Source organism: Monodon monoceros, unplaced genomic scaffold (assembly GCF_005190385.1).
Source record: "Monodon monoceros isolate NGI ecotype Baffin Bay Population unplaced genomic scaffold, NGI_Narwhal_1 Super_Scaffold_5, whole genome shotgun sequence".
Taxonomy (NCBI): Eukaryota; Metazoa; Chordata; class Mammalia; order Artiodactyla; family Monodontidae; genus Monodon; species Monodon monoceros.
The window spans coordinates 83,133,669-83,160,884 of NW_021703782.1; the positions used below are offsets into that span (position 1 = coordinate 83,133,669).

Here is a 27,216-nt window from a genome sequence, read left to right on the forward strand (position 1 = left end):
AAGGATTCAAGATGATCATAACACACAGGCAATTTCAAAATTCTCCCATGACCCTTGGCAATGGACTTACTCTTTTAACGGCATGTTCCTATTTTCCCAGCCATAACCTGTATCCTGATTCTTTAATTTTTTTTTTCTCTTTTGAAATTGATTTTTTCTAGGAAGATGGGTTGCTTAACATTTCTAGAGGTTGGACATGAGTAAGGGAAGTTAATGGTAAGTATGTTAATATGTATTCAAGGTCAGATAGGTTTCAGAAAATACAAATAATCTTTTCCAGAAAGAAACAAGAGCCATTATTTGTCCATCTCAGCAGCTTCCAATGATAATAAATAACATTTTAAGATGCCAAAGGGGTCATCTAAAGGCAGTTTTAAATAACATACCATTTATTGAAACAGAGTACAGCTACCTGCTTATAGAATCTTTGGTAGAATATCCCTGGTGTTTTGAGGCAGCAGAACCTGGTGATTAAAGTCTCAAGAGAGGAGCCAGGACCTTTGGATTCTGAAGTTGGTGCCAGAACAGTTCATACACTCACTATCTAAGTTCTCAGAAGGAGAATCTCTAAATCTATAGTGATTTAGAAAACAGAGGACTGAACTTAAGGTCAGAAAAATTCATTTTAATACTTGCTTGGTAAATAGTACACCTGAGGCTCAGTTTCTTTAAAACTTCATTTGTAATTTGATGGATTAATATCTTCCTCCTAGAGTTGTAGGGTGTTGTGTGAGGTTATGTGAACTAAAATTATTTTGTAAATTGTAAAAGACTCATCAAATGAGAGTGATTGTTTTTATTATACAGATACAAAAAAAAAAAAAAAAAGGCTCATGCCTTGTCCCCAAGACCTAAAGGGAATGAGACACTCTATCATAACCTTACACTGTACTTATTCCTTCTTCAGTTATAAAAGTCTGTTGGAGAATGTAGGAATGGTGTTTTTATGCTATCAATATGATGGTGTAAAAGGCCTTTCAAAAAGTATTGTTTGGATATGCCAAACAAATTTATTGTATATACAGCCTGTCTCTTTTAGTTACTATTATTCTTCTAAATTCTTTTTCATGGAAATATTTTGTTTTAGAGAACTCTTGAGTTTACCTCAGTAATTTGGAAGGCTGGAGGAAGGAACTAAAGTGCTGGCAGTAACAGTCCAGTCTTTAAAAACCGGAGAATTATTTATAGGTAAATGATAATTGAGAGTCTGGGCAGAGTAGGGGTGTGCAAGTGGAAACTAGGGAGCTAAGATTATTAAGGATCTAAGTCTCAATTATGAAAAAATCTCAAATGACAGAATAGCAATTTTGTATTGAATCAAATTCTCTATGTCAGAGAATTCTTATTATTTTTTTGAGCATCAAGCATAAATATAAATTAAGACAAAAGTTCATTTATTTTTGCATGGAGAATGCCCAAATATGTGCAAATGCTAGTAATCTTTTGCAGTTATCAGTGGATATATTAAGTCTTGACAGATGACCAATGTCCCAAGTCTATTCTCAACCGTAATAATTTATTACCTAAAAAGAGAGCTCAGAGGTAGAGGTCTGTAGTAGGCTGATACTTGCCAATTTCTACCCTGGTCCATGGATCCATATTGTAACTCAGAGATTTATATTTATGGCAAAATTGTATAGTCAGTTTAATCAAGTTGCTTTCTTAATGGAGAGGCTACTGAAGAGAGTCAACCTCTGGTGATGAGGTACCCGAGGGAGGAATTTTGCCAAACAATTACAGTGACCTTACGTGGCATAAAGTCAACTGGCACCTAGGCATTGTCCCAGGCAATCTGAAAGACAAAGTAGATGGCCAAAGCAAATAATTCACATTAATGTATTTTTCTTTAAACTCTGTACTGTCTGATTCAACTATCTGTTTAGTTCAGATGAATTGGAAAATTGCCCAGTCTCCACAGTTCTCAGCACTCATGCCTAACACATGCCTAACATACTATGGTAAATGTTGACAATTTTATTGAGAATAAAACAGTATCAAACAATGTTGAACAAGGAGACATTAATTACTCACAAATACTTCTCAGAGTTAGAAGATATCATAGCATCAATGGCATCCACTATAGGCCTAGTCAGAGCTGTGTAGAGGCTTTGGAGCTACAAAGAATGAATATGATTCCTGACTGTGCCTCTTACTAGATGAGTGACCTTAAGCAAGTAAGGTCCTTAAGTAAGTGACCTTAAGTAAGTACTCCCTAATCTCTTTGCCAATAATGTAAGAAGAAAAATATTAGCTATGTGAGAAGATCTGGTGAGAATTAAATATGATAATGTATGATGCCTAGCACATAGTAATGGTGCATTGAATGCTACCAATCATTACTACTATTTCTTTGAAATCTGAGTGACACACTGTGTCTATTGTCTCTCAGCTCCAAACCCACCTTCCTCTTCTTTGCTTTGGGATGCTGGAGCTAGTGTACTACAAATCACATTTCTGTTTTGCCAGGGGATTCTGGTAGGCTCTGTCAATAGAGGCCACTAGAGGGAGACTGCAGGGCTGGAGAAGAGAAGGGACTTGCTTCTTGTGGGTTTTCTGCCTGCTGCAGCTTCCATTAAGCATTGCTTCAGTTGAAGCAATGCTTCTTCATTCTTTCAGCAGTTTCTTTCCAGGGCAGAAGCCAAATCCAGTGCAGCTTTTCCGGCACTTGCAGAACCACTTTATCCTGCACACTCAGAGATACCACCACCAACCAGCCAGTTAGAGCTCTGTATCTGAGCCCTGATGGGCCCTCCTTAGAGCTCAGAGGCACTATCACTAGTTGAGCAGCACCCCTTTTTCTCAGATGTCCAAGTTTTAGCTTCACAGGGCTCTTCCTCTAAGCTTTGAAGTATTAGTATTTCTAGCCTCTTCCTATTGTTTCCTCAGCTGCAGGGATGGTAACCCCTTTCAGGATTTGCTATCTTCACACCACAGAGTTCTCTTATTATCCTTCCAGTTACCAGACTGACAACTTTGTACCTAGTTAATTATTTATTGTATTAAATTTCCTCTCTTCAAATAAGTGGTATGGTTTCTACTTCCTGAGTAGCCCTCACTGACACACTCAATATCTGACAGTTTATTTAATCATTTGGACAGCTTAGAAAGATCTCGGCTTTGAGAGGGGGGCCTTTTTAACCACACAGAACAACTTTCTGAATTTCACCAGCTTATCCAGTATCGACATGTTTCAAATAAGGTTACTACTCCAAAGTCCCATAACTAGGTGGAAGTTATGAGGTAGACAAGGCAGCCAGTGGGAAATGGCATGAAGGCATGAATAGAAATGAAATGATTGATTGCTTGTTCAAAGCAAAACTACAGTGATGAATCACCATTCTAGAACTTATCCATAAAATTCCAGTAAAATTCAGGAACTGGTCTGATGCAACATTCCTCAACTTCCTATTAAAATATCAAATAAGACATAAAAATATGAAAGCTCACAATTCTACAAGCTTCTATTAACAATCAACTTATTGCTAGAATGGAAAGATGTTGCACAAACTGCAAGCTAGTGGAACCAGAAGAAAAAAATATGAAATTGATATTGTATCTGAAAATAATAGCTAATATTTCTTGAATACTTAATATATACCAGGCATTTCTTAATACTTTTTTATAAGTTATTTCATTTAATCTTCCTTAAAGCTCAAAATAGGATAGAGATCCTACTATCTCTATCTTATAAATGAGGAAATTAAGGCATAGAGAGGTTAAGTGATTTACCTGGTTACCTTTAGCTAGTCAATGGCAGGGATGGGATTAAAACTCAGGTAATCTGGGTCCCCTGGTTTTTAACTCCTATAATGATTATCACCTCTTTCCTTCTGGCACTTAGCTCAATTAGAAGAGTTACCAAAGCCCCTCCATTGCATGAGTTCTGCTTTTTGAGGTAGTCAGAATGACATTCAATTACTTTCCTTCTCTGATTAGTATTTTTATTCCTGAATCTAGATAAAAGAGAAATTGCATATCCAAGAGGAGTGTGTATGGGAGAGGTTTAATGCCCACAAGCAAAGCACCATAGAAGGTAGCAGGATCAAAAATTACTCTAGAAACATGCAAAACCAACTGCTATGGTGGTTTTTTGTTTTTTTCATGTAATTCATTGGTTCAGATCAATGATTCTCAACAAAGAGGGCACATCGGAAACACCTGGGAAATTTTTTACATACACAACCCTATGTCTCTCAAGATTTTGAGCCAAGAGGTCTAGAATGGAGCCTAGGTGTGTATTTTGAAAAGGTTGCCTAGGTTGAGGACCTAATTAAGAGTCACTGGTTCATATTATCCGAAAGTGACTCAGCAAATTCACTGATTCAGAGAAGCAGATTCCAGCTTGGTTCAGCAGAGTCACACACCACAAGCTTGATGACTGCTAAAGACTGAGGTTTGGTTTAGGTAATAGGCACAGTAACGCCCTGTCTAGCTTTATTTATTAGAAGGGGATTTAGTCAGAACAAAAGTGAATTCAACGTAAGGCAATTAGCAATCTAAGCAGTCTGTTTGATGGCAGACAGAGGGTAGATAGATTTCTTATTGTTCTAGAAGAACTCCTTCCACCCAATTTAAAAACAAACAAACAAAAAAACAAACCATGGGCCCTATAAATATGCTGTAGAACAGACAAAGGAAAGGAAAGACATAAGTTGAAAATACTTTATTTTAGAAACCAAAGGAAAATTAGAGAAAAGAAAAAGCCCACCAAAACCCCTGATTTTTAAACATTAAGATGGATAACATGACTCTATGAAACATGAGTAATTCACAAGAGGAGAAATGCTGAGATGAACAATAATAGAATGGAATGAAAAAGAATAAATGTTAAATGGAAAGAAACAGGGAAATTAAGAATCCAATAACAGATTTCAGATATGCTTTGGAAGCATAAAAGGCATGATAGCTCTTGCAAAGCACTGAATTACTGACATGGAAGACAAAATTTAGAAAACCTTTCAGGATACGGAACAAAAAGATCAAGGACTGTAAATAATGGAAAAGGATGGGGAAGGTGACTGTGCATGTAAGTTTGTACTCATTCAGTTCCAGTTTTATGCTCACTGTCCTATGTAATTATTAACCACTCCCTCCTTTTTCACTTTCAAAATTGTCCTGGTTTGAATATAAATTATTTGATCACCTGACTATGGGGGACAAACCTCAGAATTGTGGTGTACCTAAGAAAGAAGCCATATACACAGGAATCTAAGTAAGGGTGTTGTGTGAGGTTATGTGAAATAAAATCTAAGGTGTACCTAAGAAAGAAGCCATATACACAGGAACAGAAGGACTATTCAAAGACATATCTGCAGAAAAATTTTCTGTTTTTTTTTAAAATCTTAATTCGATGGACCAACCTTATTCTTCGCAAAATCAATAAAAACAAACTGTCCTTAGACATATATCTGGTAAAAATGTTTTAATAAAACTGTCAAGCACTTAGGAAGAAAGAAAAGAAAAAAAGAGAAAGAAAAAACGGGTTTCTCATTACTGCTACGTTAGATGCTCAAAGACAATAAAATGATACCTAACTGAATTTGTTTGGGAAAGAATTTTATGCTGTGTCAGTTGTCTTTTATCTGTAAGAAAAATAACAAAACCATGCTGGGATATATAAAGGTGTAGAAAATAAAAATACGGCATTCATATATCCCATGTGAAAAAGATCCCTGGAAATACTCCAATTAACTAGCACTTATTTTCCTTTTCCAGGAATCTATGCTAAGGTAATAATCTACAAGTGGACAAAGAGTCTATGAACAAAGATCTCTATCGTGGAACACTTTATTCCACAATAATTGTCAATTTTTTGACAAAAATTGTAGAAAACTTAAATGTCAACATTCTAGGCATATTCAAAAACTTGGGATAATATGCAGTTAATAAAATAATGGTGACAGTGGGTTTCCCATGACTTGGAAAACACTAGCAACATCACATCAAATAACAGAATCTGAATAGAAATTCTCCATGTTATAAAAAATACTAGGAGAAATATTTCAGCAAATTAAGAGTGATTGTTTCTGGATAGTGAAATTAAGAACTTTTTTCTAAGCTTTCATATTTTTCTTTTTTTTTTTTTTTTGCGGTACGCAGGCCTCTCACTGTTGTGGCCTCTCCCGTTGTGGACCACAGGCTCCGGACGCGCAGGCTCAGCGGCCATGGCGGACTCTCAACCACCGCGCCACCAGGGAAGCCCCTTTTCTTATTTTTAATTAGAAAAAGGTAAATAAAACAGAGAAATATGATTTATTTGAAGTCCGTGGTGACTTATAAAAGATTCATGACATGATGGAAGTGAGCAAGGCAGAATACAAAATTGACTGTACATTTATAATTTCAGAAGTTCATTCATTCATCCCTTAAACAAATATTTGAGTGACTACTATGTGCAAAGCACTATAATAGGCCCTTGGATTATAATGGCAAGTAAAACAGAAAACACTAACCTCAGAGAGATAAAAACATGTATACAAGAGGACAAACATTGAAAGGAAATGTATATTTATGATGGTTAAAATTATTAGTTTCTTAAATTGTAAAGACAGTTTTCAGCATCACCATTGCATTGTTTTTTTGTATAAAAATGATTATTTTTGGGCTTCCCTGGTGGCACAGTGGTTGAGAGTCTGCCTGCCGATGCAGGGGACACGGGTTCGTGCCCCAGTCCGGGAAGATCTCACATGCCGCGGAATGGCTGGGCCCGTGAGCCATGGCCGCTGAGCCTGCGCGTCCAGAGCCTGTGCTCCGCAACGGGAGAGGCCACAACAGTGAGAGGCCCGCGTACCGCAAAAAAAAAAAAAAAAAAGATTATTTTTAAAAGTCAATGAATAAGAGTATAATTAATAAAGTAAATATGTATATATACATAAATAAGTATATAAGTAAATGTATATATATGAATATATCAATGCTTATGTAATATACATAATATGTACATATTAAATATGTATGTATGTAAATATGTGTATTTATATAAATACTTACATAAATATAAGTAAATATGTATACATAATAAAATAAAGTAAAAGCAACCTTCCTAGACCACTCTGGCCCAGAGTTCTATCAGCTTTTTCAGAATTATCCACAAGAATTCTGCAGACCATTTGCTTAGCAACTTCCTTTGCACAGGATTTAGAATCACTGAACCCACAGTAGAGGAAAGAATGCCAGTGATGAGATGCAAGGACATTTTTGTATTTTGAAATGAAATTTCTTATGAGTCCCTCTTATGAGGGACTTGAATCACTTTGTCATCACTATCTCATTAACTGTCTCATCACAGAAAAGTTATCAGTTTTCTTTAAGAAAACCCCACAAAATCAAGGGAGTTTGTCAGATTTTTGCCATAAGCTTGCTTTTCTTTAATGCCTGTTGAATTTTAGTGTATGGGAACAGAGGTTTAGGGAAAAGGAAAAAAAGGAACTAGCATATTTAAAAAAAAGTTGAGTACCTACTATATATCATATGATGTTGCTAATGCATTTGAGATAAATTATTCTACTTAATCAGTACCTCCAACACTATGAGTAGTTATCATCACATTATCTCTATTTTATGGGTAAGGTTTCTCAGATTCATTTATGGGTACACCTGGAATGGATTACATTCATTATCTTTTAGTACCTCTTTTTCCCTCTTGTTCTCTTGCTTCACATGAGGGTGGCCACCCCTCCTTTACAACAGGTACGTATTCTAGTTTTTCCTAACTGCACCTTAAAGCTGCTGTACCTATGGTTACAGGCCTATGTCACCTCCTGTTGCTTAGCCAGTCACTGAGGCATTTCTGGTTAATACTTGCCTACTCAAATGCATTAACATTTCTAATCCAGAAGGCTGATCCTCAAGCTCTAGCAGGCCTGCAGGTTATTTTTTAAAACATCAGTTACTTAATTCACTTGATGTATATGTATATCAAATCATCACGTTCTGTGCTTTAAATATCTTACAATTTTATTTGTCAAATATACCTCAGTAAAGCTAAAAAAAAGTGAGTTGTTAACATTTAAGGACAATTTTACATTAAAAAAAAATCCACACTCTGGCTTCCTTTGAACATTCAGAATATTTGGCAACATCCCATGGGTAACAGCTGGTTGGAGGTGAGTGGTGGCCAGCTGTCTCCTTCAGAAAGGCTAGGCACCTTTCAGGTACCTAAAACTTTTACTACTACCTACTGAATTATTTGGGACTGTTTTTCACATTTCCATTACCATCCTGGCTCCTATATGGCATCTGAGTTTGAGACCTCTGCCCCAGGTCATAGATTCTCAAACTGTACTATGCATACATAGAAATGACCTGGGGGAGTTTCTTTAAAAAAAAAAAAAGCAGATATCAGGCCACGGCATATAACTTAGTGGAATTCAGTGAGTCTAGAATCTAGACTTTAAAGAAGTTACCTACTTATGATTTTGTTAGGTGGTACCCAGTCACAGTCTGAACATTAGGGGAGACTCTTAGGATAACGTGGTCCCCAAAATATACTCGGAATCACCTGTGGACACAATCACCAGCGAAGTTGTTTGGTTTTGGGATATATTTCTACACTCCAACCCCAGGGATTCTGATTTGATAAGTCTGAGAATCCATATTTTGAAAAGTTATCTGGGTGTTGCTGACACACAGATGGCCACCACTCCAGGGGCTGAAAGCCTAAGGAATTACACTTATTGACAGAAAAACAGTGAGTACAATGGGAAGCTAGGAATAGAACTGGCTAACCTTAGCCAGATCTGAATTCTTGTCTGATTCCCTGATATTTTGTTTGGTAAGAGATGACAGGATAAAATACAATTCCAGGCTTTTTCTCTTTTTCACCAATGATTATTTCCAGTAACTTTACTTTTCATCAACTCTGACTTTCTCTAATTTTACATGTCAAGAATTTTTGGCCACACAATATAGTGACATTGGCTGGGGGACGGGGGCGAGAATTTGGGAATGCAAGTAAATGTATATATATGAATATATCAATGCTTATGTAATATACATAAAGCCAGGAGAAAGACATCACTTTTATCTGGGGACAATGAAAAATTTAATAGCATGGTAGAAACACTTTTTCTACTTCTTACAAAATCAATTTCCTCAAGACCTTACTCTTCCAGCTTTGTTCTACATAACACAGTAAATTCTGGGTGGTCGTGAACTCTATCCACCCAGTGAATGAGAATTTTTTTCATAAAGTGGGACATTTCTTAGGTTCACATCACCCCCACCTTGAAAGATGAGGACTTTCTCACAGGTGTTACTTAGTTCCGTTACACTGGAAAGGATGGAAACGGACCATTGATTCAGTTTGATCAATAGTCACTGAGCATCTCTTATGAGCCACCCACTGTGCTAGAAGCTTAGGGTTCAATTTAGTGGAGGAGAGAGACACATGTCAACAAATAATTACATGGCTGTGCAACAGATCTAGAGAAGAAGAATGGTCATGGTAGAAATGACACAGAAGTTAAAGTGATAAACTGGGGTAGGGATAGGGTGGGCAGCAGACTGCACAGGTGATATGTAAGCAAAGTTTTGAATGTTGAATAGGAGTTTCATGCAGACACCGGGAAAAGGGCATTCCAGGCAGTGAGAGCAGCATGTGCACGTGGGCATTGCTGAGTGGAGTGCACGGGGTGAGGGTCAGTATCTAGAAGATACGAGAATTAAGCCAGGCTCAGGCGATGAAAGGTCTTGAATATCACACAAAAGCTGCTTAGAATTCATCCTATAGGTGAGAGCTTTGCAGAGTGTCGGGGGTTCCTGAGAGGATTTTAGGTTGCTTGGGGGGCTTGACGTTCAAAAACTCTGAATTGCATAGTGAGAAAGTTAATCCCCTTTCAATTAAATGTTTAATCCCTCTGCTAAATCAAGGAGAAAGCCTCAGTTTGGTGTCAGTATGTCTTTAACACTTCTCTAACACCTGGAAATTTTCCCTTTAAAAAAAAACTCTGGCAATTCTACCTAGCCAGAATTACTTTGTTTTCATTGTCTACTTATTTTCACAGTTAACTTCTATTTATGGCAAGGGGTACTGTTTTTTCATTAGTGTCATGATGAAAAGATCTTTAAAAATAAATTTAAATAAAAGAGTTAATTTAAAAAATGGCAATAGGTGATCAGAGATACAGCAGAAATTATGAGGGCTGTACATGGATGCCTAAAGTTTGGGAAACAATGCTGTTGTTTTTAGGAAGTAGGGAAGTTCAAGCAGCTAGCGAACTACTCTTCTGACAGCAGCTTGGAGAATATAATGGAGGATCCAAGAATGGAGGCAGAGAAGTCAAGAATGGAGGTGATTGAACTACTGGCAGACGTGGTGTGGCCAAGGTTAGCCTGTTGGTTTATTCCCGATCTTTCCTAGGGTTACATCATCACATGAGGGGGATCCTAAGCATTCTCCTGGCCTGAGCTGCAGCTATTTCTTGATGAAGATGCAAAGATCTTTAAGTGGCTGCTGCTCAGCAAGTGTTAAAGGCAGACTTGAAATAAAGGTCAGAATGAGATTTAATTATTTTCCAGTATTCTAACCTATGATGGACTATTATTTAGAAATTGATGCAATCTCAAAACTCTTAACTAATGGATTTTTATGAATATAAGCAGGCAATCTTAGCTTTAGTATTTTTTTTAATTTGACAAATGGTAGTTTCTTTTTTTTAAAATTAATTAATTAATTAATTTTTGGCTGTGTTGGGTCTTCGTTTCTGTGCGAGGGCTTTTTCTAGTTGCGGCAAGCGGGGGCTACTCTTCATTGCGGTGCGCGGGCTTCTCACTATCGCGGCCTCTCTTGTTGCGGAGCACAGGCTCCAGACGCGCAGACTCAGTAGTTGTGGCGCACGGGCTTTGTTGCTCCGAGGCACGTGGGATCTTCCCAGACCAGGGCTTGAACCCGTGTCCCCTGCACTGGCAGGCAGATTCTCAACCACTGAGCCACCAGGGAAGCCCCTTAGCTTTAGTATTTGCTTTCCAAAGTGTCTCATTCTAATTTGTGTCCTGGCTGTGGGTCTCCTATCCTGTTAGTTCCTCAAGCTCCCTCAGTGCCCCTCAGGTCTAGGACAGGTGGCAGACTATGTAGGCGGTTAGGGGGAGCACTTTTTTAGTCCGTTTGGGAAGTGGGAAACCCTGCTCCTCTTTCCTCCCTCTCCAGCTGCCGCTGACCATTTAGGAGTTACAGTACGACCACTCCAGTTCAATGCAGGGTGATAGAACATGGGTGGGCTGTTCCTACTGCCAAATGAGTGCCCAGGAAGATGTGCCCTGGCCTTCTCAAACTGAAATTAGAATCATTTTCCCGAAGAAAAAGATGTTTCAATAAAAATGCTTCTCATCTGTTTTTAAAATTTGAATGTACAAAGTGTTTTTATGTATATTAACTCACTGAAACCCTTATCAATTCTTTAAAATAGCATGGTAGGTGCTCAATAAATACCTGTTTAATGAGTACTATTTATAATTTATAATGGAAGAAATTGAGGCTCAGAGAGGTTTCCAAAGCCATTCAGGTGGTTCTTGAAGACAGGTCTTCTGGTTCCCCTCCTTACTCCGCATCCCCTTGATCTCAAACAACAAGAGCCTTGTTACAGATAGTGTTTGGTGTCTACAGAACTATAAAAATCAGAGTTCTGCTATATTATGATCAAACAGGCTCCTGTGCCCTGGCCTGAGGTCTTGACAGCCACAGATAACATTGTTTCAATGGAAAAATCAATTCTGTATTAGAGATTAATTCATCTGCAAATCACGACAACTTGGTGCATATCTTTCTATATAGATATATAACAGAGAAATGCTTTTTAATATAATGATTTACATTTATTGATTTTTTAAAAAGAAATCACACACACATTTTAATTCCTAGAGATCTTATGCTTTCTGGGCACCTGTATCTCAACAGAATGTCACCAATTGGAAAGAGTTATCTGCACATGTTTGTGGAAGGCCTTGAGGACCAGGTTCTGTAAGACTGCTGAGAGTTATTGACCTGTGTTTCTCTGGCTTTAGGGGAGGCATGTCAGAATCTTGGGATTTGGGGATGGAATGCTTTTTTGAACTATATTCAAAAAAGCTGGAGAATCTGATAGATTCCTTTAAGGCTGGTGGATCCTGCTCCAATTTTGTGAATTACTCTTGTAGTGATTGTTACTAAGATATGGGTTTCATCCATCAGGAGTGTTGATGAGTGGAAAAAGAATGATAATATTGCCATAGTAAAGTGTGTTTTGAGCAATGGGGAGGCATTAGACTCAGTGCAGTATACTTTGTGTTTGCTGAATGAAAGAATGAATAAATGAATGAAAGTTGCTTGCTTTAAGAAGATTTATCTAGCAGTGGTGTGCAGAATGGTTTGGAGGAAAGGAACTAGAGATATTAGGGGCTATTCAAGAGTATGGGTGGGAGGAGCTAATGTCCGGTGAAAATTAGAAGGAAGAATAAGGACATGCAAAACATACTGAGGAAGGCAACAGAACCAGGTGCCAAGAAAAGGGAGAAGTCAAAGATGCTAATGAGAAATCTCGTTATAGGTGGGAGGGGACACCATCTCAGGATGTCTTTAAATATTTTGAGTTTGAGGTGAGAATGAGAGATATAACTGGAGATTCCAGTTAGAAATTCCTGGTGTTGCCATATGCAAAGAGACAAAATCAAGAGTCTAAACCTTGGGAAATGCCCATATGTAGGAGTGTACTAAAGCTCGTTATTGCCTCATTATTTATACCTCCTTCTTTGAAATTGTTTGAACTTGTTAGCAAATAGTGTTATGGATTCAACAAATATTTATTGCTATGCTCATTCCTACCTCAGGGTCTTTGCACTTTTGTTCTCTTTGCTTGTAATGCTTTTCCCTCAGAAATTTGCATGGCTCACTCCTTACTTCAACCTCTGGTCAAATGTCACCTCTTCAGACAGGACTTTGTGACTAACCATCATCATTCTTTAATCCTTTACCCTGATTTATTTTCTCCATTGTACTTGCCTTTACTTAATAATACCATATTATATATGTATTTGTTTGTATGTCTTATTGTCTGCCTCCCTGACTAGAATATAAGTTCTTTAACAGCAAGGGCTTTGCTATTTTATTTCTTGCTGTATTCTAAGCTTTATATTGAGCACTTAACTTGGGAGGCTGGTCACTGCTGTTTGGAGTAAGGGAGGACATATAACTTGGCATGGAGGGGAAACCATTCTATGTGGGTTGAGCCTTTCTGGGTTTATGGGTGATTTTAATTTTATTCTTTGGCATTTTATTAACTTTAAGAATTATCTACAAAGAACATAATTTTTAATAATCAGAAATAAAGGAACAAATGATATGCTTAACACAATAAAATGGCTACATCTTTTCAAGCTGCATCATAAACCAGAGTGATAGTAAATACAGCTGCTAAAAATAATTATCTATCCTACATTTCTACAGTTAGTCATTCACATTTTCCTCCCAACCTCTCTAGACACACACTCTGAGCTATCTTACTTTAAGGTTTATAACTGCAATTATGGTGACAGAACAGCAGAGATTGTTGGATCTTCTTAGAAGGCAGAAGAAGATCTTTTCTTAGATGGACTAACCTAGATTTCCCATAGTCAAAAGACCAAGAAATGGACTAAACGCTGCTTGGAGTCCTTTCCTGCCTTGAGAGGTTGGATTCTTAGGATGCTCTAACTTAAAGCTATATTTTAGAGACCACTAGATGGCGCCCTGTGCCTGCAACCAGGCGAAGGCACATTGGATTAATTCAGGCTTGCATTTATCATTCATTTTCAGGTATACACCGAAGCATTTCCTTATGTGTATAACACACTATGTGACGTGACTCAAATTAACTCCTTGTATAGCATTAAAACAATAATAGTGCTCTATATGAACCTATTAAATTCACAACACATAGAAGCAAATTCTTTGCTTAATGGAATCCCTGTTTAAGTACATCTGGTTGGGACTGAACAAATAGAATTCCACAACTGAGCCAGATTGTAATTCTATTAGATAAAGACATGCTGAGCATCTAACTTCGTTTATGGAAATAAAAATTTTTATTTTTAAACTGGAGAGTATTCACCCAACTTTTGTTTGGCTTTGAGTTGAGGCTTTCAATAGAAAAATACACCAATTGATTGTATGCAGGTTGTGCAGCCATCAAAGTGCTTGACACTGAAAGTTCAGTTAATGACCACCCCTAACTGAGAAGAAAGTAGTGACAACCCATGTCTAAGTCATTCCTAAGAATGCTACTGAAAGATCCAGACAGAGCCATTGTCTGGAACTGTACAGGCTTAGCACTTGCAGAGCAATGAAAATATAAAGCTAGACTCAAATACAAAGGAAAATACCACCTTTTAATACAGAAATACCATCAACTCAGAATGTCCATGCTTCAAAGCCATGTCAACTCTGACTTTTCAGAAAAAAAAAAAAAAAGATGAATTCCTTTCTCCTGTTCTTTGATGCCATCGTCCAATTGGAGTGACAATAAGGCTTCTTTTACTTGGACCCAAGTGTTTCTAAAAATTTTAAACCATTATCCTTGAGAGAATAAAATATATCAAAATGTTACTCAAGGTTATATGAGGACACCCATGGGGTAGTAGCGCATATGCATTACTTTTATAATCAGAAAAGCGATACACATTTTAAAAGTCCCTGAAAATTGTACACATCAAACAATTTTGTTATAGTCAGGATTCAACCAAACAGTCTGCCTTATGGATATCCTTTTTTATAATCCTTAGTATATAACAGTGCTACTGTCTAAACTTTGATCTAATAAATGCCACAAGTCAGTTCCATTAGTATGGATAAAGCCTGCATGAAAAAAGGGAAACTTCTGAACATTCAATCCATGTCAGGTAAGACTCTCCCCTTTCTAACAACCCCTTTCTCCCCTTCTCCCCCAAGAAGTCTAGACCATCAACTGGGTCATGTTTCTACTGTTCCTTTAGTTCCTAGAAGCCTCCTATGAGAAATCAGGGTAGTAGATAAGACTTGTGAATTCCTCACTAATACCGACAGATAGAGATAGAACACTACTTTTTACCTCTGACATAACTGGTCCAAAGATCCAATCATTTAGAATCCATACAAAAAAAGCAACTAGTTGAAACTGGACCTCAAAGTTCACTTCATTGCTGACCAAATTTACACATACCTAACCTGAGGTGCACCTCAGTGAGTTGGAATTCTAAGTGGGCTTTCAAAACAGCAGAATCTTTTTTTTTTTTCCTTAGGCTTGGTCCACTGGAACCAGATCGCTTAAGCCTAAATATCACATACATACTGAAAATGCATCTAGAAGTACTCTGGAGAGAGCAAGCTAGAATATTTGAGTTCTCATTCTGATTATTTTAGTTTTTTTAGTAAGCTACATCAACACTATGTGCTAAAAGAATGATCATTAGAATAAGAATACACAGTGCTCTAGGTACTGTGCTTAGAATTTTGCATACATGATATCATCCTCACCGTAACTTTATGAGACAGTCATATTTTGTGGATCAAAAATTGAGGCATAGAGACATCAGGCATGTTTTCTCAAGGAAAGATGTCTAGAAAGTTGTAGAGCTAAGATTCAAACATAGGTCTGTGCTTCTCAAAAACCTATTCTCTTTACCCCTACTTTGTATTTCTTCCATCTATATGTTATTATTGTCTGATTTGTAAAATAAATACTGTCTTGCTCACTTCACAAAATAATTGTGAGGATAAAATTGAAATATAGATGTGAAAGGATAAATTTAAACATATACTACAATTAATTTGTTCCTGAAGTCTATACTTTCATACGAAGTATTAAAAGCACTGGTGAGGAAATTTGAAGGTAACTTGTCTTTTTTTCTCTTATTATTTTTAATTGTGTAGGTAATACGTACTTATTTTTAGAAAAATATCAATAGAAGCATGCACAGGGGAAAATGTGGACTTCTACCATTCAGTTACAATCACATTTAACATTTTTATAAATAAAATTCTAGACTTTATATTTTACAGAAGGTTACACTTTACATACAATGTATACTTTTTTTTTTTTTTTTTTTTGCGGTACGTGGGCCTCTCACTGTTGTGGCCTCTCCCGTTGTGGAGCACAGGCTCCGGACGCACAGGCTCAGCGGCCATGGCTCACGGGCCCAGCCGCTCCACGGCATGTGGGATCTTCCCGGACCGGGGCACGAACCCGTGTCCCCTGCATCGGCAGGCGGACTCTCAACCACTGCACCACCAGGGAAGCCCCAATGTATACTTTTTATCTCTCTGTGTCAACAAATATTTTCATTTTGAATGGGTATGCAGTATTCCATTGTAAAGATATTGATATATCATGATTCATTTAATTAAACTTTTTTTTATATTTGGTAACAACTTTTTATTCTGAAATAAACACACTTGGTATCAATACTTTATTAAAAAGTATTTGTTAAATAATAAATTTAGAAATACATCTCTGTTTCTCAAGAAAGTTGACAATGTGTCTTGTACAGCTTATCAAAATTTGGTGTTCATCATGGAGGACTTTGAACTATCACTTACGACATGTAAGCTAGAAAAAGGAAATTTGTTTAAGAAGTATTGACCTCTACTTCATAATTTAAAAGTCATTGTCAGCAGACTGTGCACTAATATAATGGTTTAATTGGTACAGCAGCAGATGCTACATTTAGATATCATGCTGCAAAGAATGATTTTTCATTTAGATCAAGTGGTTAGTCTTCCAAGTTAATCTTGCACCTTTTTTATTCCACTATTTTTTGTGCATATAAGAAAAATGAAGACAAAGTTAATATGTAATAAACTTCTATTATTGGATATTTAGTGTGAAATATGCTTTAAACCATGGAACCTAGAAGTAGATCTCTCTCTTTTATCTTTCTTTTTTCTGCAATAATTCAAAAGCAGTGATGGATCCAGTCTGTTCTCGGATTGTAGGCTGACAAATACACTAAATTCAGAAGGAGCTTTTAGTCTGTTTTCCTCTTGGTGATGTCTCACTTCCTACAATGCATAACTCTTTTAGTCCTTTTATGTTGTCTATACATTGTTATTTACCTCACAAGACTGTTAAAAGGATGCTTGCTATAAGCGCATTTGTGAAGGAGCCTTGAAAAGCATACATTCTACAAAAATATATATGGCTGGGTTTTTTCCTAAATCTGTCTCAAATGAAAAGCAATGAGGCATAATTCAGCCTCACTAAAAGAGAAGTCATCCTGCTTAATTCTTTACCACTTGAACCCTTGAAGGCTCATCTCTACAGACAGACCATCCCTGTCCAAGCAGATATTAGCTTTTCAGGGTCAGAGTTTACTCCAGCTGACACAATACCAGCCCAGGTAAGTAGGATCAACCGACTCCCTTAGTACAGGAGAAACACAGTCTCCCCTGAAAGTGTCTGACTCCTTCACTGTCAGGAGATCTGAAAGTCTAGCTGAGGTGTTAGGTTGAGGGAAGGTGGCTGGCTTACTTCTTGTTTACCTTTTCCCCATTGCTCTCTTCTCCCACCTTCCCATACAGGAAAGATCTGAGAAAGAAATGAGTGGCTTAAAGATTGCCATTAGTTTGTTTTTCATGCATTTACTCAGAAAGCAATGTGGCAGACGCTGAGATGTTCTTTTTTCCTTCTTGCCTAGTTTTAGAGATTCTGCATCCCATTTCTAGTGCTGTACTGTTTCTCTACTCTTTTGTGTATGTGAATGGGAGTAGCTAGAGTAGGCAGGAGAAAAGACAATGAGATTCTCATCTCTGCATTTAGTGGTGCCACTAAAGTGTACAATACCTTGTTATGAGAGCTCCACGTATTTGCCTAGGGCAATGATACTCAAAGTAGCTGGTTTGCAAACTGTTGTCTATCCAAGATGAGATAAGGAGCTTGTGCCAGTATGAACCAAATATGAACCAACACACTGCCTTCTTCATTAAGAAAGACTTGCCAAGAAAATAATGTCAGATGAGCCGAACAGTGGGCTTAGTGGTATGGTAGGCGGAGTTGGGGTAGAGAGGTTAGACTGTGTGTCCATAGTCTCATGAGGAATTTACTATAATTTCTCCTATAGGAGAAATGAGAGAGACCAACATTTCTGAAAAACCTTGGGCATCTTATTGAAGCTTCTATGGCAATACCTAAGGCTCTAGAAACTGCATTGATGATGTGCATTTATAAAGATTTGCCATTGGTATAGAAACAGTACCTATGGCATGTCTTCTAATCCTAGACAAGGGTGCAAGCTAGTTAGGAACATAGTTCTTTTCGCAGGTGGGTGCTAAACCCACTTACTTTTTTTTTTAAGAAAAATAAAATGAGGGAGTGGGTAGAGAGTAAGGTGGAAGATGAAGACATGTTACACTGTGAATCACATTCTATTTTGATTAGTAGCAACTAATGGAGAATTAGTGGTGAATTAGGACTAGAATGATTCTTATCAGATCAAAACCGACACCTCTCTACTGGTTATTTAGCTAACACTATAAATTTTTCCAAAGTACTTCACTTTCTTATTTGATTCACACAACAACTCTGTCAGGTTGGTAAAGTAACCTTCTTTTGATTGACAAGCCTAGATGCTCACAGATAGAGTCACTAAGATTCCATGGCCAGTAAGAGGCAGAGGTACACTGAGTCTTTTTTTGAGTACTGTTTAATATACCTTTCATTATGTCATGCTCGTTTAACCAACATGACTGGAATGTGACTGGAGGTATTCATGAAATAAAATCTAGTGGCACAAAATCCAAGGTGATTTCTGCCACACCAGAAGATAAAACATTAAGGAGTTAGACACCAAAATGGGTTTTCAGTTGATTCAGTCATAAGTTAACTCCAAGATATAATAGCCAAGGAGATCAAGACCCAAGATTCTCTATGACTATTCTATGGCAGGCGCAAAGAAAAGGGGTGAGACAGATTAATTGCCCAATGAATGGTGTGTGCTAGTCTCTTCTGCTCTATTTATCTAGAAAAATAAGTAAGCATTGTAAACAAAATTCCCAGAATGGAAATTCCAAATTAATCCCAGGTCTCTGTTTTTCAAGAGGAACGTGTGAAAGATCACTGCTAAGAAAAGTTTTGCATCACCTGACATTTAATTTGAAATCATTTATCTTCAAGTCAGCAACAAGTAGGTGCTACTATCAGCCATTCATCATGAATTGCAGAATACATTTCCCCCAGAGGAGAAAGAACAGTGCCTTGAATAGGGAAAGTCAAGGAAAACCACCACAGTTGAGATCAGATGTTTTAAAAATAAATGTCCTTTACTTGTCCCCTCATGAGGCACGTAAGTTATATTGTGATATCACTGCTTTGTCCCTTGTACCATACAAAAGTGGCACCATGCTAGTGAAATTCTAATAAACAGAATTCAGTACTTAGCCCTGTATTATAAAAATGGACCATCCAAAACACTTATATTTCCATGGGAAGAAACATATGCTAATTAGTTAGCATATATGGCTCGCGAGACAGGCACATGGTACACTCAACAAGAGAAGAAAATAGTAGTGTGGTCACCTTTTAATTGCGTGGGTTTGAATCTATAAGCCAATTATAATACTCCATTAACTCTGCCTAATGAAACCAATATGGAATTAACATGAGATACACATTTTAGAAAGAAATGTGTATCTGTCACTACCTCAGTAGGTAAATTTGAGGCATTAACTTTGGAGAAACAATACAAACTCTCAGAAGAAAAAGTAGTAGGGGGAGTGAAGAGAAAGAAAGAAATGGAGGAGCTGAATGTTACTTAAATGTAATGTTAACTGCATCCATGTGCAGAATCATTATTTGAAGGTCATGGGAACAGAATTTAGTTGGCCTCAAGTGGAGGTTTGGGTGTGATAAAGTCAGAATTTTGGGGGTAGAAGCATGCTTTGACTCTATCCTATATGTAATGTTGTATTAAGCTTTTATTATGTAGTGATAATACACATACGGTTTCCAAAAGTGGGTAGCTAACTATCTAATTTTAATGGATTTCCCTGATTGAAGGAAGTTGGTTCCTTCCAAGCTGATGAACCTATGTGTTTATGTTTCAAATAAATAGTATACTGAAATAAAACGACTATGCTACTCTCAGGGGTTTGATCATATCAGTGGTATCTCTTTCCATTCAGGAGTTGTGGCAGGATGCTATCAAAACCATTATTTACTAATTAAAGGTTTCATATGAAAGAAATCAGTAGCCCAAAAGAAAGTGGGAGAAAACATTGTGGCTGCTCCTGCTCTAAAAGCAATTTTGATTTGTCTGATTGTGTGGACAAGTCCACTCTCTTCTAGAATCCTTTAATCATGCACTGGCACAGTCAACAAATTAGGTCACTGGGCATAGATTCTAATAAGGACAGTGGCTAAATTAAGTCAATTTGATTTAATGTGTAAAATGACTTCATCATTCTTTTATATTTAGAAAGTTTAAAAAAAAATCACATCATTGTATTAGAGAAAGGTCCACTTTTCAGAAGCCAGGGGAAGATCAGTTATTATTTTTGCTGAAAGCAGATGGTGGTCATATCCTAAAATTACATGTTACAGTGACTTGACATTGAGCTGGACATTTTAAATATAGGACATTATAGAATGACATTTAAATTATATACTAAAAGTAAGACAGGTTAGATATGTTTGAATTTAAAATACAAAGATAAATGAAAGAAAATGTCCTCAGTTGGCCAAACTAGATCTAATAAAATAAGCCCTCCCTTTCAAGATGTGTCATGAAAGTAACAATGACAACAGTGATTTAAAATACACTTCTGAATTGAAATACAGAAGTAAATGTGCTTGACATAGTGTTTATTTTATTGTCAGCTTGCAAGGTTGTCCCTGGAGGACTCTTCGTCCTTCAGTGGTCCTAAAGCTTTGAAATTTACTTATTCTAGATGCTTCTTCACAGTTTCTCTGGTCTCCAAGTTGTAGTGTGCTGTATACTACAAAAATTCAACATGGAGCACAGACAATTTCACTTCTAACTAAGGAACACTAATTTTGGGGAAAATTCTTGCTATTTAAGACTCTTGCCAAACAATCTACAAATGGAAAGGAGTCTGGAGAGTGTGAACACTATTGGCATGTATGAAGTATTAGGTGATAAAGAAGCAATGATGAGAAGCAAGTGATGCTGACTCTTGCATTTGTTAGATCTTATTCTGCATATCTATTAATAATGATACACCTTATGGATGCAATTTCATGTTTATAACACTGGGCATTGGCAGCATTGTGCACCTGTGTTTTCCATGCCTTCCCATCTGCTGCCTACAGTCATTCAGATTCAGGTGACGGAAATATTTCAGATAAAAGTTAATTAGCCTGCACTCTGCAGATCAAATCTCTACAGTTCAGCATTAAATAGAAATCTTCTGGGCAACTGCTGAAAGTAGCCTGAGGCTGCCCTTCCTAAAATTAAAAATGTAAGATTCATTTTTCTAGAAAAGAAACCTTTAGTACTCTCTTTATATTTTACACATAGATTTGATCAAACTTTTCACATATATTCGCTCTTACTCATTTTATTTTTTTATCTCTGTATATATATCGAAAGTAGAAGAGAGATTAGAAATATTTTTTCCAGCTACAGTGACAGAATGAAAATGATATAGAGTTAGAAATTCTCCCGAGTCTGGACTCTATTATTAGTACACCAACCAATGTTGATCAAGCCCCAGAACTTTCCTCAGTTTCTCAGTTTTTAAAATGGGACCAACACCAACTACCTATTTGTTTCATAAATACTTTGTACAAGACTCAATAATGCTTGATATTTTATTAAAAAATAATGCACAAAATGCAGAAAACTCCTATTGCTAAAATGACCCCACCTTCTCTGTAAATATTTATCTTATTAATTGTCAACAGTTAAGTTCTCAAGTAGCTTCCTTTATTGAAACTATATATATATTGTTAACCCATAGGAAACTAAATCATTATAGTCTTCTTTACTTCTAGATAATTGGAGCAGAAATGGGCTGAACACAACTAAATATAGCCAGTCTTTGAACCCATATCACATAGAGAGAGAGTAGGAACAAAGAAACAATCCCAAATGAGTCCTCCCATCCATTTTTACGGTATCAGATAATATTTCTAATGCCTTTCAATACCCAAGACTAATTAACCACTCTACCTATTGCTTCTGTACTAATTGCAGATTTCCTGTTTACTCAAAGGAATTCAGAGGGAGGTGTTTTCTTCTTTACACCGTCGCCTAAAGCTCAGGGACATCGTCTAAAGAAGTCGGAAGGGGCAGGTGCTCTTTCCGACAGGTGCTTTTAGAGTTCCTCAGGGGAGTGAAAGACTCTGGCAGTCTGGGATCTTCTATGCCCATTCCCCGCGCTAGTCATTAGAACCTCGACTGCTCTCCACGCTCCCGAACTTCGACTTCTATTCAATACTTCCATAGGGTATCCACTATGTTTCTCCCAACTGGTCAAAACGTGAAGATTTTTTCGCATATTCTCCCACTTCCTTACTTCCATCTGCTACTCTACCTCTCATTTTATTTCCATCTGCGCTTTAAAATGTTTTATTTTACTTCTACTGAGATCCTTCTACCTGTAAGCTACGGATATGGTCCGATCCTTAAACAATATCAAAGTTGCAAAGCCCCACGACCCGCAGGTCTTCACCCGCGTTCTCTTCCTCCGCCCACCCTCCGCCCCCGCTACCATCCCGGCCCCCAGCGGTGCCCATCTCCACTCCACGCCCCAGACTCCTCTCACCTGACTCTCCCGCGGAAACTCGTGGCGCACGATGCTGATAACTGGAATGTGCAGGACGGAGCTGACCAAGTCGAGCTCCATCATCTCGCCCAGGCCCTGGGGGAAGGCGAGCAGCGCCGATACCCCTTGCACCACCACGGTGTGACACACGCTCTGCAGAAAGGAGAAAGGGTCACTGCTCCACGGCGAGCTAGGGGAGGAGAAGGGCAAGAGCGGCAGATCGCCCAGGCCCGCCTCGATGGCCATCACTACTTCCAAAGACAGGTTGTAGGGCAGCAGCCCTTCCACTCGGTTCAGGTTGTCCACGGCGAAGAGGAGGGCATCCCGAGGCCACAGGGTCTCGGCCCGGTCGCCCTCCCCGGGCTTCCGTGCGCTCGGCGGCCCCCGGCCATACAGGGCGCTCCCCAACCAGCGTGCGCCCGGCGAGGGCGCCGGGGGCCGCCAAGTACCTGGCTCAGGTTCATCTCGCTGGGCGCCTGTCCGGCTGCCGTCCGGGGCGCGGCTGGCCGTGCGGGGGGCCGTGGTCCAGGGCTGCAAGTGCACCGCGCCCACCCTCACCGCGTGTCCGATGCGCTTGAGGATCTGGCAGGGTTGCGGGTGCGAGGAGGAGCCGGGCACCCCGGCCAGCACCAGTGCGCAGGGCGGCGGCAGCAGCAGACAGACCCTGCTCAGCAGCCACCACAAACTCAATCTCCTCATTACTGAGACCCGCAGGGAGAAAGCGCGCCCCCTCCTGACCCCGGCTCTCCCTCGGGCAGCCTCCGCCTAAGGTCCCCGCCCCCAGGTTCCGCTGGCAGCTCACTCCGCGTGGCGAAGCTGTCCCAGGAGCTGAAGCGGACTCCGGGCCATCCAAGTTGGAACCTAGCGCGCCCTAGGCAGTCTCGGGACCTGCTCCCAAGTCCCTCCGCCTCGCATCCTCTGCCCGCCCGGTCCCTGCGCTGAGCGGGGCGGGCGGCGCTGGTCACCCGCGGCTTGGGTGCTTGTTCCCCGCCCGCCCCATCCGCAGGGCGGCTTGGGCACTGCGTCCGGCCCCGCGGGGAAGCAAGACTGAGAAGCGGCTGGGATTCGTAGGGGGCAACGGTGACCGAGGAGGCAAGGTTCTCACTTGGATTCTTTTCTCGCCCAGGCGAGACCCACTTATTTCCTTGGGGTCGCGCAGGAGAAGGCGTTCACGCCCGGGGTGCGGAAAAGCAGCCAAATCCTCCTTGCTCCACCGTCGGCCACCCTCTCGCGGGCTCTCCCAGCGCTGGCTTCATTTTTCTTCTTCCCTCGCTACTTCCTCTCTTCCTTTCTTTCGTCCTCTCTCCGCCCAGTCGCCGCCGCCGCTGGCTTCCTCAGAGGAGCGACGCGACTGGCCAGCAAAGGGTGGTTCTGCTGGGAGCGCAAAGTTCTCCCCGCCTCAGCCGGCGCCTCTCTGCTGCTGAGCCCTGGCGCCAGCCTGTCGCTTGGCTGTGCTAGACGCCCACTGTTGGTGAGATTCCCGGGTGGCGCTTCCCGCGCCCCTGGCAAGTTCTCTCCCCTCGAAGGCTAGGGGTCATAGTTTGCGAAATTCCTTGCGACCTAAGAGGGAGAATTCTGGATTCGGAGTTGCGCCCGAGGAATCTGAAATCCAGTAGGTTGAAAGAGGCCGTGATTTTAAGAAGCTTCTCTTCGATGTCTTTCTTTAACGGTTTTTCTAGCTGAGGGTATTAAAGCAAGAATTATATACACGTTGAATCTCGGCTTCGTGCTCTCTGGCTCATGGGCCTTTGCCAATTTTTAAGGATCCCAATGTTTTGGGGTTCTCAAAATTATAACAGTGAATTCGAAGCAATTATTTGATCAAGAAATTAAAGAGATTTAAAATACTTTGAAAGTATACTTTCAAGCACAGTCAACAGCAGTTTGTAGTTTAGACCAAGGGTCCTCCAGAGCACTGTTACTAGTAAGTGCTTTCATTTGTGTGGTAATACAATGAGGTCAGTGAGTTATGATTTGATCTTTACCTCCATGATCTGAAAGATCTGGAGTTAGAAGGAAGGAGAGGGTTAAGGGTAGGCCTGTGGTTTCCACACATACAGTACATTTATTTTATTTTATGCCACAGTTTCATTTAGAAGGAGAGTAGCAGAGATATCCATGGGGCAGAGCAAGCACCCAGGATCAGGAGTTCTGAATTTCAATAACACTTCCGGAGCACCATGACCTTGGCGATTTATTTTACCTGACCTTGCCCTGCTGTTTGGATCTGGTAAATTGTTATGCAAATACACCTAGCTTTTAGCTCTGGAGAGTTGTTTTGATTCATGAGCTACAGTCTCCATCTTGCTTTAAATCCTTGGGATGAAGAGGCTCTTAGGTAAATAAAATTCCCAAGAAGCTTGCAAAGTGAATGTTGTTTTCCTCAGCACAGATCTTGAAAGTCATCTCAGAGCTAACCTTACCTGACATTCTAATTAGCTTTTGCAAGACTGGGATGCCGGAGAAAAGACTCCCATGAGGCAAAAGTGGAAATCACAGTAGAGTCTGAACCAGAAGGGAAGGATTCTTCCTGAGGCCATAGAGAGGCTCTCATGCGTGGACGCTGGAACTTTCCTCTTGCTCCAGATGATTCCACTGATTGGGATCTGAATAAGAAAACTATAGAATTTTGTGGTCCTTGCCTTACAGGAAGACTGGGAATCAATTAATTGTGTAGTAAGGAGGTGTGTTTGTCTGTGTATGAGTATGTGTGCATGGAGGAATATGACATTATGACCATGCCCTTGAGTGATTATCTGAGTACTTGGCATTACATGTATGTTCAAACCAGATTCCCAAGAAAGTAGTCGGTGATGAAGAACAGTTGGATCTCATCTGTTAATGGCATTCGAGAGCCGCTGTGTTACTAACCCTTTCCAGTCAGTCCCTGACAAGGGTCCTACTGCCCCGTGTCCTTGGAGCCAATAGAACAGACCAAGTTCAGTTTAGAAGCAAAGTAAAGATCTTTTCTTTGATCAGAGAACAGAGAGGTGCAGGCTCGCACCCCAGAGAACGTGCGTTCCCTGACAGGCTACAGGTGGGGCTACTTTATAGGGATCTCGTCAGTGGGGAGGGGCAGAGTCCTCACCGGGCAGGCACAGCTGTGCTGCTTTTGCCCCAGACAGAGCACGCAGCGTCTCTGGGCGTGGCCCGCTGCCGCCATCTTGAATTGAGTAACCCGCGCGGTTACTGCACACCGCTCCTGAGCTGAGGCGTCAGTGTAGCCCTTTCCTACCGGTGACTCTGGTCTGGAGTGCTGAGTGTGAGGCCTCTGCACCGGCACCCCATGAGTAAGTGGAACTGGACTAAGCGCCAAGGAAAGAAAGGTTAGACTTTATTTTATTACCCGGGTTCCGTTTTTACTTCCCGGGATTGTTAATGGGTTCTGCTGGTGCCCGTTGTGTGTTCTTTAGGCCTCTCACGAGTCCTGGACTACTTGGGGGGAATGCCTCCACTGGTTGTTCATAGAATGGAGGATGATTCCCACAGTTCTGAGGACAGTGCTGCCCTGGCTCATGATAAAACCATAGCTGAATCTTTCAAATACTGTTTGAATGGTGAAGAGCAGCCCTTCCTTCTTGTGCTTCCTCTTGTTTCTTTCTGGGTTTTTCAATTATGCTACCCTGATTTCCTTCCCATTTCCTCATGCTGCTCGGTTCTCTTTTTCCATATCACTGTAATCGGAACATCTCTGACATGATTCTTTTCTCTCCTTTCCCCACATCTTCCTTTTTATTTCCCCTTTTTCACACTTCAGTGGTCATAATTTTGAAAGCTTTTAAAAGATTCAGTCATCAGTTCAGTGACCATTTATGAAACTCCTACTGTGTGCAGGCATTGCTGTAGAACTGTCCAGGGGAATAGATGAATAAACTCTAGTTCAGAGAAGTTGAGGATATTTTTTTCCTCCACAAAGTCACATAGTTAATGAGTGAACAAAATGCTAACGTCGAGCTTATATTTTAGTGGGAGAGACAGACAATAAAACATACAAGTAAGTAAATGTAGGATGTGTTAGTTGATACTGAGGGGAAAAATAAAGCAGCAAAAAAGAAGTATTATGGAGGAGACTGGGTAGTAATTTTAGATAGGGGAGCCAGGGTAAACCCCTCTGAGAAGATTACTTTTGAATAAAGACCTAAAGGGAGGTGAGGAAGTGATTCATATGAATACTTAAAGCAAGAATTTCCGAGCAGAGGAAACAGCAAGTGCAAAGGCCCTGAGGCAGGAGTGTTTCCAGTATGTTTGAAGAGTAGTGACGGGTCCAGAGTTGCTGGAGCAACATGACCCAGTGCAAGAGTGATGGCTGGTGAGGTCAGACAGACAATGAGGAGGCGGCGGACAAAGTAAGCCAATCATTAACTTTGACTTCTACTCTGAAAGGGATGAGAAGGCACTAGGAAGGAAAGAGTTAAGAAGAACTTACGGACTTATGTTTTACCAGGACCACTCTAGCTGCTCTGTTGATAAGTAGAGGAAAGATGGGCTAGGATGCAAGTCAGGAGACCAGG

At 39.8% G+C, this 27,216-nt stretch overlaps 1 protein-coding gene across 1 annotated transcript in view; it reads right to left on the reverse strand.

The window, feature by feature from the left end:
• Nucleotides 1–23,821, reverse strand: part of GRIN3A (glutamate ionotropic receptor NMDA type subunit 3A) — a 145,453-nt gene extending 121,632 nt beyond the window's left edge. The window contains exon 1 of the mRNA XM_029203028.1: nt 22,706–23,821. Coding sequence (XP_029058861.1) covers nt 22,706–23,404 — 699 coding nt within the window. The 5' untranslated portion in view covers nt 23,405–23,821. The remainder of the gene's footprint in view (nt 1–22,705) is intronic.
• Nucleotides 23,822–27,216: the final 3,395 nt, after the last annotated feature.